At 36.2% G+C, this 19,145-nt stretch overlaps 1 protein-coding gene across 4 annotated transcripts in view; it reads right to left on the reverse strand.

Annotated features, from left to right (window-relative positions):
* Window positions 1–19,145, reverse strand: part of GRM5 (glutamate metabotropic receptor 5) — a 521,853-nt gene that overhangs the window by 323,343 nt on the left and 179,365 nt on the right. For all 4 annotated transcript variants that reach the window (XM_053561783.1, XM_053561779.1, XM_053561781.1 and 1 more), the window contains exon 3: window positions 6,063–6,312. In XM_053561783.1, coding sequence (XP_053417758.1) covers window positions 6,063–6,312 — 250 coding nt within the window. The remainder of the gene's footprint in view (window positions 1–6,062; window positions 6,313–19,145) is intronic.

A 19,145-nucleotide genomic window follows, 5' to 3' on the forward strand; every position in this document is an offset into this window, starting at 1 on the left:
CGCCAAAATGTGGAAAGAGCCTAAATGCCCACCAACCCAGGAATGGATTAACAAGCTGTGGTATATGTATACCATGGAATACTATTCAGCCATTAAAAAAAAATGGAGACTTTACATCCTTCGTATTAACCTGGATGGAAGTGGAAGACATTATTCTTAGTAAAGCATCACAAGAATGGAGAAGCATGAATCCTATGTACTCAATTTTGATATGAGGACAATTAATGACAATTAAGGTTATGGGGGGGGAGCAGAAAGAGGGACGGAGGGAGGGGGGTGGGGCCTTGGTGTGTGTCACACTTTATGGGGGCAAGACATGATTGCAAGAGGGACTTTACCTAACAATTGCAATCAGTGTAACTGGCTTATTGTACCCTCAATGAATCCCCAACAATAAAAAAAAAAAAAGAAAACAAAAGAAACCATCTCCATAACATAAAAGCGCTAGCTGAAGCAGCGAGTGCTGATTGATGGAGAAGCTACAGCAAGTTATTCAAATCATCCAGCTAAGATAACTTATAGTGGCTACAGTAAACAACACATTTTTAATGTAGGTGGAATATCCTTCTATTGCAAGAAAATGACATCAAGGACTTTTATAGCCACAGAAGAGAAGTCAGTGCCTGGTTTCAAAGCTTCAATTGTTTCATTAGGGGCTAATGCAGATGGTAACTTTATTTTGAAGCCAAGCTTCACTCACCATTCTGAAAAGTCTAGAGCTCTTAAGAATTATGCTAAATCTACTCTGTCTGTTCTCTAGAAATGGAACGACACATCTGTATAACAGCACATCTGTTCATAGCATGGTTTACAGAATATTTTAAGCCCACTATTAAGAACGATGCATTGGAAAAAAAAATTCCTTTCAACATAATACAACTCAGTGACAATGTACTTGGTCACCCAAGTGGTCTGATGGAGATGTACAAGGAAATTAATGTTGTCTTCGGGCCTGCTAGCAACATACAATCTGCAGCCTGTTATTGATTAAGATGTAATTTTGACTTTCAAGTTTTTATTATTTCAGAAATACTTTTCCTAAGATGACAGTTGCCATAAATAGTGATTTCTTTGATAGTTTGGGGCAAAGTAAATTGAAAACTTTCTGGAAAGGATTCGCCATTCTAGGTGACATTAAGAACGATAGTGATTCATGAGAAAAGGTCAAAATATCGACGTTAACAGGAGTTTGGAAGATCTTCACTCTCACAGATGCCCTTGAATAATTCAACGTGTTAAGATATGGAGGAAGTTAGTCATTGCAGATGTGGTAGAAATAGCAATAGAACTGGGGTTAGAAGTAGAGCCCAAAGATGTGACTGAACTGCAATTTCATGATAAATATTAAACAGATAAGGGATTTATTTTCATGAATGAGCAAAGAAAGTGGTTTTATGAGATGGAAATACTTTTGGTAAATATGCATGAACATTGTTGAAATGTCAACAAAAGATTTAGAATATTACCTGAATTTAATTGATAAAGCTGTAGTGTGGTTTAAGAGGATTGACTCCAATTTTGAAAGAACTTCTACTGTAGGAAAATGTCATCGATCACCATTATATACTACAGAGAAATCTTTTGTGAATGGAAGAGTCAATCAATGTGGCAACTTCATTTTCATCTTATTTTAAGGAATTGTGACAACTGCCCCTACCTTCAGCAACTTTCAAGTTGATCAGCTAACAGTCATCAACAAGGAAAGAAGACCTTCTACCAGTAAAAGATTATGACTTACTGAAGGCTTAGATGATTGTTTTTATTTTTTTAAAAATTAAAGCATTTTAATTAAGCTACATACATTGTTTTCTCTTAGATGCAATGCTATTGTACTCTTAATAAACCATAGTAAAGTGTCTACATAACTTTTACATTTTAAATAATATTTTCCCATTCTAGAAAAATAAGCTTCTTCAGAAATGTCATTACCATTCAGATTACTGATATTAATCTGTTGTCATGGCCAAATTGTTCACCAAGACTATTTCAGGGACCTGAACAGAAAATTTTAGTGGCAATGAGACAACAGATTACCCAAAGTTCAAATGGGAAGGCTAGTGGCCAGGTCTATATTATTCCAACATTCTATGGATGTGTAGAGTTATATTATGGATGTGTACAGATGGTGAATTATATTAATGGATGAGGATGTCTCAGCAGCAGCGTTGTTTTAGTTATGCCAAACACTTTAGCTGAATGACCTATTAACTGTGACTGACCCATAGCAGATGGAGATATTTATATGTAACTACAAATGTCATATGTGGGGCCTTCTAGAAAGTTCTGAATATAGTCTTTTTTATCATAGTTTGACTTCTACTTCCCAGGAATTATTCATACTTAGGAGGAGAGAGAGTAAATAAGAGAGATTAGGAGAATATATTTAAATAAAATAACAGAAATACTAGGAGGGTATGCTAAATGAGAATTTGTAGGAAGTAACATTGATATAAAAAGCTAATAAAAACCAAAATTCAAATTCAAAATATATAGGATTGTTTTTGTATACATACAGGGTCTACATAGAACCAGAAATTTGCTATGAGACGATAATTTCTCCCTTGTTTCTACTCTACAGGAGACAGGTTAGTAGAGAAAAGCATTGGATTCCGAATCATAGTGTGAAGTAATTGGGCTCTTTTGTGCCCTTGAACATGTCATCCAAATTTTGGAGGTATCAGTGTCTTCATTTGTAAAATGAAAATGAGTATGCTCTAGTTTTTTTGTTACACCTATTAATTTTTTTTTCTTTTTGGTTCCATATCACTTATCAGTGTTTACTGAGTCTTAGAGTTCTTTTCTATAAAAAGGAGATTATTGTGGTACCCAATACTCAAGCTTTTCTTAATGTGCTTTTAGAATAACAATTATCACCTTCTATCTAACTTATTTGTAAGCTCCATAGGGCAATAATTATTGTCTGTTTTGTTCACTGACATGTTCCAAGCACTTTAACACATACCAGACAGTCAGTATCTGTCAAATGAGTGATTAAATGAAATAATGCATGTAAAGTACTTAGTGCAGTAATTGGCACAAAGCATTTGATAAATAGTCCTCTAAACGGTTTTGATAAATTGTTGTTTTAACACCCACAATGCCATATCACTAAAACAGTTGAGAAAAGTAGGGGTGTTTCAAAGAGAAGTTGGAGGGAACAGAGGGCCAAACTATTGTTTATAAATATTTGAGAGAATATTAACTGCTACTTTTGAAGAAAAAAAAATATGAACCAAGAAGTGGAAACTACAGGAGATATCTTTAAAATTGATAGTAAGGAAGACCTTACTAAAAACATTGCTTAAAAATAAATGTTACCAAGTAAATGGTGACTTATATAGAGTATCAATGGAGGGATAAACAATCTGATTCAAAGTTATAAATTTATTATTCAATAAATTAAATGATTTGGGGAGAACGTCTCTGTGTTTAGTACATACAGAATAAATTTTAAAATATTCATGGCTTTATAGTACTGCTAGCAATACAATCATAGATGGAAAATGGAAAATATAGAAAGCATGAATCTATTTTCTTTGTGTATATGTGATCAGAGGTTTTTCTGACAAATAAACCGTATGACTTAAAAACAAGTACTGCTTGTTTTCTTATTAATGCTGGTAACAATAGCGGATAGGAGCTGTAGGATCCTTTATCCCTTATCAGAAAATCAAGACTTTTTAAAGTCAGCTTTTTTCTTTCCTATTACTTTTGTCCCAGTAGTAACACTGAATTTTGGAATCAAGCATAAGAATATTGGCAGTGGGTATGTTTGTGGGCTGTATGAAACTAACTGGTGCATCACTCCTGCCAACTAGGGATGATTTTAAACAAAATGTATGGCATCAATAAAAAAAGAATCTCACCCAATATAGTTTTTTGAAGGATGTGTGGCCTCATACTAAAATAGCCCAACAATCTATTGTCACCAGATTAGACAGAAAAGAATTAGGTATATACACTGGCTCTCCTAAAATGTATCCAGGCTGGAGCTAAGTCTGATCACAAAAGGTCAGTTAAACATTTGGTAAGTAGGGGAAGTATATTTTCTTTAATGACCCATCAAAAGTCAATAACAAGTGAATTGACATTCTATTTGGGATAGAAATAGTGAGAAAAATGCAGTGGTTTCCAAGATGTTTGCTATTCCTCAAATTGACTGCCCATTGAAAAAAAAATGTGATATGAGATAGCTTTTTAAAGGTATGGAATTGAGTCTTCCCTAACACTGATAAACCCATGTAATCATCTCAGGAGTGAACTTCATTTACACATTCAAAACTATGGTATTGTCTTATAGGTTGTGATGGTTAATTTTGTGTCTACTTATCTGTTCTTCGTGTGCCCAAATCTTTTATCAAACACAGTTCTACCTGTGTCTGTGAGGGTGTTTCTGGCTGAGTTTACCATTTTAATCAGTTGTCTGAGTTAAGTAGATTACCCTCTCTAATATGGGTGCGACTCAATCAAACCATTGAAGACCTGACTAGAGCAAAAAGGCTATGTTAAGAAGGAACTTTCTGGGGGGCAAGACATGACTGCAAGAGGGACTTTACCTAACAATTGCAATCAGTGTAACCTGGCTTATTGTACCCTCAATGAATCCCCAACAATAAAAAAAAAAAAAAGAAGCAACTTTTGTTTGTTTGTTTGATGGCATGAGATGGAACTTGGTTCTTTTCTAGCCTTAAGAATTGAACTGAAACATTGGCTCTTTGTTGGTTGCAAACCTACTGGTTTTCAGACTGGAATTTACGACCACCAGTTCTCATGGTTCTCTGGTGTTTGAATTTGGTCTAGAACTATACATTGGCTCTCCTGGATTTCTAGCTTGTCAACTACAGATATAGGGACTTACAGGTCTCCTTAATCACATGAAACCATTTCATATGATAAATGTCACATATATGTGTGTATGTGTGTATAGATATGCATAATTTTATATTATATATATGTATAAACTTTTGGTTTTGTTTCTAATATACTGATTCAGCAACATCAGTAGGGAATGGGCTGAGTTGCACCAATGAATGAATTATCTTGATAATTAAGGTCAATCCCTGTAGAAGCTAATATCTTAGTACCTCATCTCATAGCAATGTAGGTGATCAGTCAAGGTCATAATACTTTTGCAATATAACATCATATACCAAATTTTCAATTCCTTAAAAATAATTATGAAACCACTTCCTCGCTTTTAAAACAATCTTTATAGAGACATAGTATTCTCTATTGTCCAGGCTAGAGTAGAGTACAAGCAGTCTTCCAGTTACAAATATCCAACTTATATACAACTCACACTTACAAATGAAGTCCCGAGTTACAAACATCTGGCTTACAAACAGAGGCTATTACAGGTAATAGGTAAATGTATCTGTTCCAACTTTCATACAAATTCAACATAAGAACAAAATCATAGAACCTATATTATTTGTAACCCGGGGACTGCCTGTACAGTGATACATTTGCAGCTCACTATAACCTTGAACTCTTGAGTTCAAGTGATCTGCCTGCCTCAGTTGCACAGAACTCTAGGATACAGGCATGATCCTCTATACCCAGGACAATTCTTCACTTTCAAACCCAAAATTTAATGAATCTACAATGACTGTCTGAGAATATTCAACTATGTACGTCTCTAACTTTCATATTATACAGCTGGATACTCGCCGGACAGCCTTCATTTATCATAAACCAAGCTTATGTAGTCACTCTCAAAATCACTTTCAAAAGCAACTACAAGTGTTATACATGCTTACTTCCCAAGAGAATTACTCACTCATTTATGAGTCCATCTCAATTCCTGATAGTCATTGTTTGAAGACTTAAGGACACATCATTTTTGTGTTTTGATTCCTGCTATAATCACTAATTAGCACGTGGCATGTCTACTAATTTTCCCATGATTTTCTCCAAGCACAAGTACCTATGATATTTTAAGCCCTACTTCCAATGCACAGATTATGCTTTCAAAACACCTATCCTTAAACAGGAAGCGATACCCTTTGATGTTGCTAAGTGCCTGGTATTGACTCCATGTGAATTTTCTCTTTATCACTCACCTGCCCAGAAGCAGAAATTCTCCTGCTAGACCCAGGCGCCTCATGGCCATCAGCAGGCCTCTCACTGTCATGCCCTCACAGAAGCAGGCCACCACCCGGGCCTTGGGCAGGTGGCTCGTGAGCTTCTTCAACAGCTTATCGAAGCTCTGCTCCCCCGCGTTGCTGTAGATTTTGTAAGAGTGGGCGATGCATATTCCTTCCTTTGCTGACATATCTTTGAAAGCTTCCATCCCACTTTCTCCATAGTTGCCTGTGTGGAAATATAGATAAGCAGAGGAACAGTGAAATGAGAGCCTTGCTTTATCTGAGTACAGTCAGAATCCAGAAGTGTTTGGAGCAAGAAAGTCAGTTGATGGTTTTGCACTTGGAACCTGAAGACCTGGATTTGAGTTTCTGCTCTTTCACTTACTGGCTCATTAGGGCAAATTACAACTGAATTACATTATACTTATTTGTATTGATCTTTTATATGTTCACCAACATAGTCAAAGTAACATAAAAAGTGTAAGCAATGGACATCCCCCCCCCAGCCTTTTTGGTTTTTTTTTGCAGTTTTTGGCCGGGGCTGGGCTTGAACCCACCATCTCCAGCATATGGAGCCAGTGGTCTACTTCTTTGAGCCACAGGCGCCGCCCGACATCCCCTTTTTTGATTCAAAAAAGTTGATGTTCTAATAGTAAGATGATTGAAGACATTTATCTACTGTATTTTTTTTTTCATTCTACCTCTCTTCCCTTCTCATCTTATGATCATTTCACCTCACTAATTGATATTTTTGTGTTTAAAGACATAGTACATATTACATACACGGTGGGGATAAAGTTTTTGTGCAATTTAAAATAGTTGAACATAGTAAATTGCACACGAGTCCACCCTGTATATAGTGTAACATCCTATATCTTACAGGGTCTTATTTTGACATATAATATTCTGTATATTATATATAAATCAAGAAAATTTATAATGGGGTCCCAACTGAAAAACACAGATCCCTGACTGAGATTTAGTCTGAAAACAGAAAAATGTGTAAGCTTATGAAAAACGTTTAAAGTTTTATTCTCTACAAAAACAACCATATGGAAATTAGTGATATGGATTAATAATTCCAATGTCCTTTGAAAAACTTGAGGGTTAAGGACTAATGAAAAATGGGCACTTCATATTTGTTAAGGGTAATACTCAATATGACGAGATCTCAATTATTAATATCTATGCACCCAACCAGAATGCACCTCAATTTATAAGAGAAACTCTAACAGACATGAGTAACTTGATTTCCTCCAGCTCCATAATCGTTGGAGATTTCAACACTCCCTTGGCAGTGTTGGATCGATCCTCCAGAAAGAAGCTGAGCAAAGAAATCTTAGATTTAAACCTAACCATCCAGTATTTAGATTTAGCAGACATCTACAGAACATTTCATCCCAACAAAACTGAATACACATACTTCTCATCAGCCCACGGAACTTACTCCAAAATTGATCACATTTTAGGTCACAAGTCTAACCTCAGTAAATTTAAAGGAATAGAAATTATTCCATGCATCTTCTCGGACCATCATGGAATAAAACTTGAATTGAGTAACAACAGGAATCTGCATACCCATACAAAAACATGGAAGTTAAATAACCTTATGCTGAATGATAGCTGGGTCAGAGATGAGATTAAGAAAGAAATCACCAATTTTTTGGAACAAAATGACAATGAAGACACAAGCTATCAGAACCTCTGGGACACTGCAAAGGCAGTTCTAAGAGGGAAATTTATAGCACTGCAAGCCTTCCTCAAGAGAACGGAAAGAGAGGAAGTTAACAACTTAATGGGACATCTCACGCAACTGGAAAAGGAAGAACATTCCAACCCCAAACCCAGTAGAAGAAAAGAAATAACCAAAATTAGAGCAGAATTAAATGAAATTGAAAACAAAAGAATAATACAACAGATCAATAAATCAAAAAGCTGGTTTTTTGAAAAGGTCAATAAAATAGATAAACCTCTGGCCAACCTAATCAGGAAAAAAAGAGTAAAATCTCTAATATCATCAATCAGAAACAACAAAGACAAAATAACCACAGACTCATCAGAAATCCAAAAAATCCTTAATGAATATTACAAGAAACTTTATTCTCAGAAATATGAAAATCTGAAGGAAATAGACCGATACTTGGAAGCACGCCACCTTCCAAGACTTAACCAGAATCAAGTGGAAATGTTGAACAGACCCATAACAAGTTCAGAAATAGCATCAACTATACAAAACCTCCCTAAAAAGAAAAGCCCGGGACCAGATGGTTTCACGTCAGAATTCTACCAAACCTTTAAAGAGGAATTAGTACCTATATTACTCAACCTGTTCCAAAATGTAGAAAAAGAAGGAAGACTACCCAACACGTTCTATGAAGCAAATATCACCCTGATCCCCAAACCAGGAAAAGACCCAACAAGAAAAGAAAATTATAGACCAATATCACTAATGAATATAGATGCAAAAATATTCAACAAGATCCTAACAAACAGAATCCAGCAACACATCAAACAAATTATACATCATGACCAAGTTGGTTTTATCCCAGGGTCTCAAGGCTGGTTCAATATACGTAAATCTATAAATGTAATTCAGCACATAAACAAATTAAAAAACAAAGACCATATGATTCTCTCAATTGATGCAGAAAAAGCTTTTGATAATATCCAGCATCCCTTCATGATCAGAACACTCAAGAAAATTGGTCTAGAAGGGACTTTTCTTAAACTGATAGAGGCTATCTACAGCAAACCCACAGCCAATATCATATTGAATGGAGTTAAATTGGAATCATTTCCACTCAGATCAGGAACCAGACAAGGCTGCCCATTGTCTCCATTGCTTTTCAACATTGTAATGGAAGTTTTAGCCACCGCAATTAGGGAAGAAAAGGCGATCAAGGGTATCCATATAGGGTCAGAAGAGATCAAACTCTCGCTCTTCGCAGATGATATGATTGTGTATCTGGAAAACACTAGGGACTCTACTACAAAACTCCTAGAAGTGATCAAGGAATACAGCAGCGTCTCAGGTTACAAAATCAACATTCATAAATCGGTAGCCTTTATATACACCAACAACAGTCAAATTGAAAAAGCAGTTAAGGACTCTATCCCATTCACAGTAGTGCCAAAGAAGATGAAATATTTGGGAATTTACCTAACAAAAGACGTGAAAGATCTCTATAAAGAGAACTATGAAACTCTAAGAAAAGAAATAGCTGAAAATGTTAACAAATGGAAAAACATACCATGCTCATGGCTAGGAAGAATCAACATTATCAAAATGTCCATACTACCCAAAGCAATATATACTTTCAATGCACTCCCTATTAAAGCTCCACTGTCATATTTTAAAGATCTTGAAAAAACATTACTTCGTTTTATATGGAATCAGAAAAAACCTCGAATAGCCAAGACATTACTCAGAAATAAAAACAAAACAGGAGGAATCACACTACCAGACCTCAGACTTTACTACAAATCGATAGTGATCAAAACAGCATGGTATTGGCACAAAAACAGAGAAGTAGATATCTGGAATAGAATAGAGAACCAAGAGATGAATCCAGCTACTTACCGCTATTTGATTTTTGACAAGCCAATTAAAAACATTCAGTGGGGAAAAGATTCCCTATTTAACAAATGGTGCTGGGTGAACTGGCTGGCAACCTGCAGAAGACTGAAATTAGACCCACACCTTTCACCATTAACTAAGATAGACTCTCATTGGATTAAAGATTTAAACTTAAGACATGAAACTATAAAAATACTAGAGGAGAATGCAGGGAAAACCCTTGAAGAAATTGGTCTGGGTGAGTATTTCATGAGGAGAACCCCCCGGGCAATTGAAGCAGCTTCAAAAATACACTACTGGGACTTGATCAAACTAAAAAGCTTCTGCACAGCTAAGAACACAGTAAGCAGAGCAAGCAGACAGCCCTCAGAATGGGAGAAAATATTTGCAGGGTATAACTCTGACAAAGGTTTAATAACCAGAATCCACAGAGAACTCAAACGCATCAGCAAGAAAAAAACAAGGGATCCCATCGCAGGCTGGGCAAGGGATTTGAAGAGAAACTTCTCTGAAGAAGACAGGTGCACGGCCTTCAGACATATGAAAAAATGCTCATCATCTTTAATCATCAGAGAAATGCAAATCAAAACTACTTTGAGATATCATCTAACTCCAATGAGACTAGCCTATATCACAAAATCTCAAGACCAGAGATGTTGGCGTGGATGCGGAGAAAAGGGAACACTTCTGCACTGCTGGTGGGAATGCAAATTAATACATTCCTTTTGGAGGGATATATGGAGAACACTCAGAGATCTAAAAATAGATCTGCCATTCAATCCTGTAATTCCTCTGCTGGGCATATACCCAGAAGACCAAAAATCACAACATAACAAAGATATTTGTACCAGAATGTTTATTGCAGCCCAATTCATAATTGCTAAGTCATGGAAAAAGCCGAAGTGCCCATCGATCCACGAATGGATTAATAAATTGCGGTATATGTATACCATGGAATACTATGCAGCCTTAAAGAAAGATGGAGACTTTACCTCTTTCATGTTTACATGGATGGAGCTGGAACATATTCTTCTTAGTAAAGTATCCCAAGAATGGAAGAAAAAATATCCAATGTACACAGCCCTACTATGAAACTAATTTGGGACTCTCACATGAAAGCTATAACCCAACTACAACTTAACAATAGGGGGAAGTGGGAAAGGGGGGGGGTGGGTAGAGGGAGGGGAATCGGTGGGATCACACCTGTGGTGCATATTAGAGGGGTATTTGCGAAACTTGGTAAATGTAGAATATAAATGTTTTGGCACAGTAACTGAGATAACGCCGGAAAGGCTATGTTAACCACTGGGATAAAAATGTGTCAAATGGTTTATGAAGTGAGTGTATGATGCCCCATAATCATATCATTGTATACACTTATGATTTAATAAAAAAATTAAAAAAAAAAAAGAAAAATGGGAATTAATATTGACAATCAGCTATATTCCAGGTAGCGTATACATAGCAGGTACTGTTTATACGTATCATATATATGATCTCATTTAACTCCCACAATGATAGATTGTGGTAGGTATTATGACCTCCATTCCACAGATAAGAAAGCAGATGAGGCAGTTAGGTCTATATTTGCAGAGCAGTAAGTGGAAGGCTAAACTGCATTCACAGATATAAATGGTTCAGATTCTTCTCCCCCTGCTATTTTTACAGCTGGCTCTCAGGACTCTTAGAATTCCAATTATATCTGCATTTCTCTTCTCCATTTAAAGGTCATGATGCTTCAATAGTAGATATTTTTGGAGCATGTTAAGAATCCAAAAGACTCATATTCTGAGTTTTCAAAAGTTAGGTGGGTGAGGCAAATTGCTTTGAAGAATACAGGAGACTGGGCGGCGCCTGTGGCTCAGTGAGTAGGGCGCCGGCCCCATATGCCGAGGGTGGCGGGTTCAAACCTAGCCCCGGCCAAACTGCAACAAAAAAATAGCCGGGCGTTGTGGCGGGCGCCTGTAGTCCCAGCTACTCGGGAGGCTGAGGCAAGAGAATCGCTTAAGCCCAAGAGCTGGAGGTTGCTGTGAGCCGTGTGACGCCACGGCACTCTACCCGAGGGCGGTACAGTGAGACTCTGTCTCTACAAAAAAAAAAAAAAAATACAGGAGACTGTAACAAGAAAATCAACTAGACCTAGGAATTGGAATCGCAATTCCATCCAGGGAAGCAGATATCAAATAATTAGGGGACACTGGATCTCAACTGCATAGAGCTCACCATACTGTTAAATATGCTAGGAAAAAAACATAAAAGAACTACATGTGTCTAACAGTTTAATTTTTGGAAATTCAGTCCATATTTATTAGCTCAATTCTCCCTCTTCTTATGTGATAAGAGTTAATATAGTTCCCCCTCATAGCTGATAAAACCAAAGTTCACAGACAGCTAGTAGGTGGTGGAGCCGTGGGTTGAACCTGTATTTGCTGACTCCTGCCCTGTGTGTGCTTACTGTACCACAGGTTCCTTGCTGTGGATGAGATCCTCAAACTCTGGGAGTGGATTTTTGGAAAGTTTTATCATCATTGACAAACTGCAAAGGGCAAAGCAGAGTAAGCTAGCTTGAGTCCCAGCCAAAAACACTGGTGGGCTGGCTGCATCTTTTTCTTACTTCTCCAGAATCAAAAGCGATAAGAGTGTCTGTGATGATGACAGGGGTGCAATCTAGTTATTTTGCAATTAACAAAGTTTAAGGGGCATAGGGACACATTCTAAAAAATGTGTCAAGAGGTCTAAATCACTGGTTTTTCAAATAATTCTTTGATTTATTTTTAGTCTTTCTGTTTGTCAACCCATTAACTTATATTTACTGTTTTGATTTAATGCTGAGGCATTTGCAAAAATAAGGAATTCGGCATAGACTATTTAATTTTGAGAAATAGAAAAATATAAATTTCATAAAAAAATTTAAATAACACATTTTAAAAGTCTTTGAGAGAGGAGAGTAGATGTTGATATTTAAATGTAATTAAATTTACTTCTCTCTGCCCCCATAATACAAAATAATCTTTACTGTTCTCTGTGTTTCCCTTCAAGACATGAAAACTACTATTTTTAAATTTAAAAACTTCATTGTAAATTTCAAACTTGAATCATATACAGTAGAAACTCCTTAGTGGACCACCTTCCTCCGTTGACCACCCCCTGAAATTGACCTAACCTGCATAGATCGGACATGCGCCACACATGAACATATCAGTGCAGTGCATCTGGTTCCTTCTGTTGATCTGTTCATAAGTTCATCGGTTTGTCAACTTACAAAAGTTCCCCTGTATTTATAGAATACTAAGTGATGTTATGACATATGTATAAAATGCAGAATAATTAAACACATCTAATTAAACACTTACCCTTTTTTATGGTGAGAACACTTGAAATTTACTATCTTAGCAATTTTGAAATATACAATACACTGTTCTTAATTGTAGTCAAGAAATCTCAAAATATGTACTTCTCAATTTTGATTGAGACTTTGTACTCTGTGACGAACATTTCACCTGTTCCCACCCCAGCTTCTAATAATCCCCATTCTACTCTCTGTTTCTATGAGTTTGATTGGGTTTGTTTTCAGGAATCCTGTTATTCTGTTGGTGGAAATGTAACATAGTGCAGCCATTATGGAAAACTGTATAGAAGCTTCTCCAAAAACTGAAAATAGAATTTCTAAATAATATGACAATCCTACCTCTGGGTATATTTCCAAAGGATTTTATCTGCACTCCCCTGTTCCTGACAGCGTTACTTCCAATAGTCAAGTTATGAATTCAATCCTAGTGCCCAAAAGTGAATGAATGGCTAAAAAAATATAGTGTATATATAAAATGGAATATTATTCATCCTTTAAAAAAGAAGGAAATTCTGGCGTTTGCAACACAGGAATATTATTGTTTTTTACTGTTAATGTCTCACAGAAGCCTATTAAGTAACTAATGCATATTCAAGAAAATACCAAATGAATGAATGAGTAGTACAAAGTAATCAACACCTACTGGGGATTTTCCTGATGAAAATGATTATCCAACTGACTATGGGACCTACAGTCACAATTGCAATATTGTGTTTAGTGGGTGTCATTCTAATGAGTTATTTATTATACAGTAATCCACTTAAAACTTGAAGAATCAGTGTGTGACACACCTTTTGGGGGCAAGGTACAATTGTAAGAGGGACTTTACCTAACAAATGCAATCAGTGTAACCTGGTTTATTGTACCCTCAATGAATACCCAACAATAAAAAAAAAAGAAAAAAGAAAAAAAACCTTGAAAAATAGAGTTGTAAAATAACCAAAATACATGGATTTTTTCCCCTTAAGGACACTGGTTTTCCCATTAACGATAACCTAGTCTAATAACTAAATCTCAAATATTGTTTAAAACTAGTCCCTTTCACTAATACTATTTCACCTGCCTTGTGCCAGCCCGCCTGTATTGAGCCTACAAAGCACATGTTGAAAACAGGATTTGCTAAACTTTCTTCTAACTTAATAGAGGTTGTTTATTTGAATTTTACATTACAAGGCACTTAATACTTTTGTATGTAATTTATTATATAGTCATAGATAAATGCTATTTCAGATAGTACCAGTTTAATAGTGGTAAACAGTGTGCTACGTGTGGCTAGTTTAGAGTAAAAGAGATAAAGTATATCATAGATAGGATATATCTAGTGAGACATTTTCTTTTTATGCCAAAATACCCACTAAGGGCATAGTTAAAATTCATAAATCCTATGTGTGTCAGGGAAAACTATCATAAGAATCAAAATTAAATTCATGGAATCTACTGAAAATATGCAATTACTTTTTCTCTTGTTTTCCCACTGTCCTCTATGCTTCTCCCACTACAATCAGGGTCTCCTTACTCCTGGCATTGATGCTTATGTGCTAATATAACCTCTATCGTCTCCTGTCTTTCATTTTCCTAACCCTCCCAACCATTATTTTTGGGGTCTTATTTTTTACTATTCTCTTTTATATATACCTTCAATTCCCCACATATTCTCACTTATTTATTTTTATTAATGTTGTTCCTCCCACTGGAATACCTTTTCTTCATTTTCCTATGTTGAAATCTTATTCATGCTTTCTGGTCTAATTAAATTCCCTAGACTGTAAACTTCTCTAGAATAGAGATCACATCTACCTGGGGCCACCAAGGGAATGCTTGTGGAGCTAAACTTGACCTACCTCACTATGCTTTTTAAGGATCCTTCCACTGGGATAGTGTTATCTTGCTTGCTAGTTGTTCATTCAGTATATATTTATTAATTAAATGGCATGCACAAAAATAACACTAGACATATAACTTTAGACATGTACACATCTTAGCTCATTGTATTATTTTATAATACTAAGAGCATAATCTTTGTTTTTATAATTGTTTAAAAAACTTTATATTTATGCTTCTCCCCATATAAACAGTTATTTAAAATTAAATTACAAATGGCTTTACTATTAATATTCTGTTGCTACTGTAAACACAGTATATTTATAGACAATTACTAGTAATGTAATAACTGACTTAGCAAAAAGACCCCTAAAGGCCCCTAACTGTCTTAGCCTGAGTCCCCACACGTCTCAAAGCCCCACCCTGCAAAATCCAGGAACAGGTTTCAGAATAGAATAAGGAAGTTCCCTGAGTTCCCAAAGACTCCTAGCCATAGGTAAAACAATGGTGAAAGCTTACTCAAGCAGAACGTCCCAAGCTACTGAGTTTCCCAAGCTGTCCCAGTGCCAACCGCCACGCTATAGCCCCCTGAGTGTAACTCCGCCCTGAGCTAACCGTCATGTTCTGCTTCTGTACTTGCCAGCTTGCCGCACAGCACAAAAACGGTATAAAAATCAGCCTGCTCCTCATTTTGGGGCCGTTGCCCACTGCGCAGGTGCAATAAATCACCATCTGATTTATACCTGAAGTGGGAGTTTTCTTGCAGGTGGCAATGAGTACAACAGTAAAGAAAAGCACAGTCGGGCGGCACCTGTGGCTCAGTGAGTAGGGCGCCGGCCCCATATGCCGAGGGTGGCGGGTTCAAACCCAGCCCCGGCCAAACTGCAACCAAAAAATAGCCGGGCATTGTGGCGGGTGCCTGTAGTCCCAGCTACTCGGGAGGCTGAGGCAAGAGAATCGCGGAAGCCCAAGAGTTAGAGGTTGCTGTGAGCTGTGTGACACCACAGCACTCTACCGAGGGCCAGAAAGTGAGACTCTGTCTCTACAAAAAAAAAGAAAAGCACAGTCATTCTCACGTGTGTGTATGGCATTAGGATAACAGCCCCTAAAGGTATATGTGTGAGCAGTACCCAGTCATCATCTCTTACTGTATTAAACAGAAATGTTTATCAAGGATTGTAGCCCAAACAGACCACATTGAGTGAATTATGGCCCAAACTAGCAGCTAAATAAAATAGCTAGGAGTAAAAAAATGACAGAGAGGCAAACACCTCTTCTCATTTTATTAATATCTTTATAATGATGTTCCTTTTTTTTTTTAAGGATGCCTTTCCTCCATTACAACCATATATGCAGTGAATATAGCATTTTAATACTTTACATTTTCACTCATTTGTTTACGTTTATCCCATGCTACATGTGTACTAGACTATAAAGTTCTTCAGGGCAGATATTTCTACCCTCATACATATTTTACTGAATGAATTGAAAAAAGAAAGTTAAATATTCCAAAGAATATTCCTAAACAGGGCTACAATACTAAGACCTAGGTGATAAGGATGCTGAACAGATGATTAATGTGAATGTTTTAAAGCCAAAGGGCTGGAGTAAGAAGCTATCATCATCTATCATGTACCCTCATCAAGGTTCTATAAATTATTATAAATCGGATGGTGAGGAAAACATTTGCTAGCAATAGATTTCCAAGTTTTGGTCAATAGCCCAATTCTTTTTAATCCTACCTTGGAATCTTTATATACCACAACCCATATAGCAGAGCTTTAAGCATGAGGCATTATTGGATCTCATCCAAGGTTACTGGAAGTACTAGAAGGATCTCATTTAGCAAATTCACTTCAGGTATTACTCTAGGAATGAATTATATAATCAGCATTTGAGCAATACTCCAGTAGTGAATTCATCAGAAAAAAAGTTGCTAGTATAACATAATTGTTAATGCAGTTACCATATAGAAGTTACATGTTAGGACTATGCATAATTCAACTTATGGATTTTTAACTATATACATAAAATATTATTTACAGGAATACTAATCAAGGCTACTCGATATTGTTGTAAAAGTACATGCCAAATGGTTGGCTGAGTGGTCTGCTAAATTGGTGAACTTTCCTCTGGCTATCAAGTATGGGGCTAGATAAGGAAGTATTCATGATCTTAAGAACAAAAGTGCTAGTTGACCATACAAATTTATATGTGGTAGAAGATAGGAAATAAAAGTTTAAAAAAGAATACGTGACACTTATCATGTCCTTACTACTAGGAAAAAATTTTTGAGTGTTATCTTGGTTTATATTGTAAAATCTTGAGCCCTGGAATCAAAAATCCTTCAGCAACTCTAGTTCCTAAAATTTGGTTGACTGAACTGATTTAGAAAGAACTGAAAGAAGATTGAAATTTTTTTTTAAAAGACTCAAGTTTTAGAAATTTCATTTTTAAAGGTATGTAAAATAGCCAAATAGAAATGTTAACTATGAAATGAAATAAGGAAATTCCGGCTCAGAGATTAGAAATCTTGAGTTGGAACTATTTCCAAGTCATCAGAATGTAAGATAACAACAATATGAGATGGAGGTATAGGGTATGAAGGGGAGAGAGCTCTGAGTTATACCATAAATAATTCCAATATTTGGACATTAAGAAGAAAAGGCTGACAAAGACAATGGAGAAGAAAAGAAACTTCTTATGAATTCTTATGGAAATCAAGATAAGAAAGTGCTTCAATTTTCTTTTGTACGGGAAGTGTGCTGAATAACTAAAGTAAGCTGGGTAGCGAAACAAATCCACTAATTTTGGCGCATATTGAAGTCATATGGGAGTAGGCTTGTGTGAAAGGGAGTAAAAGAATAAAGATAATGTATTTATACCACTTCTTTGAAACACTCGGTGGTGAAAAGGGCCAAAAGGTATGATGTGGTAATTGGAACAGAATGTGGAAATCTAAGGAGAGGTTTTGTTTGATCGTTTTTTGATGAGGGTACCTGAGGTAAGGTGCTTAGCGCAGAGCATGGCAAAGAGTAAGCACTTAACACAGAAGCATTTTCATCATCTTTTGTCATCCCTCTCATCAGCATTATCATTAATACTGATCTAGATCCAGTGAAATTGTTTGGTAAAAGGTTAATAACATGTACAAAGTACCGCACTGGTCACTTAAAAAGTTAAAACCAACCAACCTGATGAGGCAGCTATTATTTCCCACACCAGAGAATTTGCCCGAGAATTTATAGCTAGTGAAGGGAAGAGCTGAAATTTCAACTCTTGTCTGTTAAACTTTAAAGCCCACTCTCTTCTTCTGTAGTATCTTGTTACTCTTCCTCCTCTGAGTGAGAATTGCTCAATTTGGTCCTGTCATTCTTCCAAAGGCAGTCTTTCCACCCGCTGCTCAATGTTTCACTTGAAATTACTTCCAGATGCTACTGAATTGAATTAATTCCAACAAACATATATTATTTAACAAATAAATATTTTGCCTAATTTCCAGAAAGATTATAGAAATATATGATTTAGCATTAAATGATTCAATCCACATCATTGCTCAGAATTGGTGTTTAAATCTCAAAGCCATTCTACCAAATATACAATGGTTAATTATAGCTATTCCACAAACAAAGGCCCGAAAAATAAAAAGGGACTCTTGGAAAGAAGCATGCCATATCATCTTGTATTAGTTACTTGACTACATCATTGCTGGGGAGGAACTTCAGAAGGAAAGACAAAAAACTGATGTCAATATTAAATTTTTTTTCAGTATGTTAAATTTTTATTATTTTGTTAATATATGATAGTTGACATTTGCAAAATGGATTTTTTTATTAATTTTATTAAATTTTATTAATTTTATTAAAAATATTAGAGTCTTTGAGTCATTTCTCTCTCTACTTATTCTACCTAGATGAATATAAAAGGCTATGGTTGAAATTCCCACTCTGCCACACCAGATTTAACTTCTTTCTGCTTTCTTTGTAAGCTGTCAGATTTACAGGTGAAGGCTGTAGCACTTTGCTGTAGCACTTTTCTCATTAAGAGTAATTCCATTTCCACAGAAAGAACAAAGTTCTGTATCGAACTGTGTGGCAGTGAGTCAGGTAGGTTGTTAAGTTACTCACTGCACCTCTGTTTTAGCTCACTAGTCTCCATTTTTGATCCTCCATTCTAACTGGATCTAATGACAATGCAGAAATCTCCCATCCCAAGCTGATGGCAGAAAATCCTCTGCAGCACAGCCAAAGCTAAATAAGCTTGACAGCATTTGCTGAAAAGAAGTAGCTTCTTTGACAGCAGCTCCCTGGCC

Source organism: Nycticebus coucang, chromosome 14 (genome assembly GCF_027406575.1).
Source record: "Nycticebus coucang isolate mNycCou1 chromosome 14, mNycCou1.pri, whole genome shotgun sequence".
Taxonomy (NCBI): Eukaryota; Metazoa; Chordata; class Mammalia; order Primates; family Lorisidae; genus Nycticebus; species Nycticebus coucang.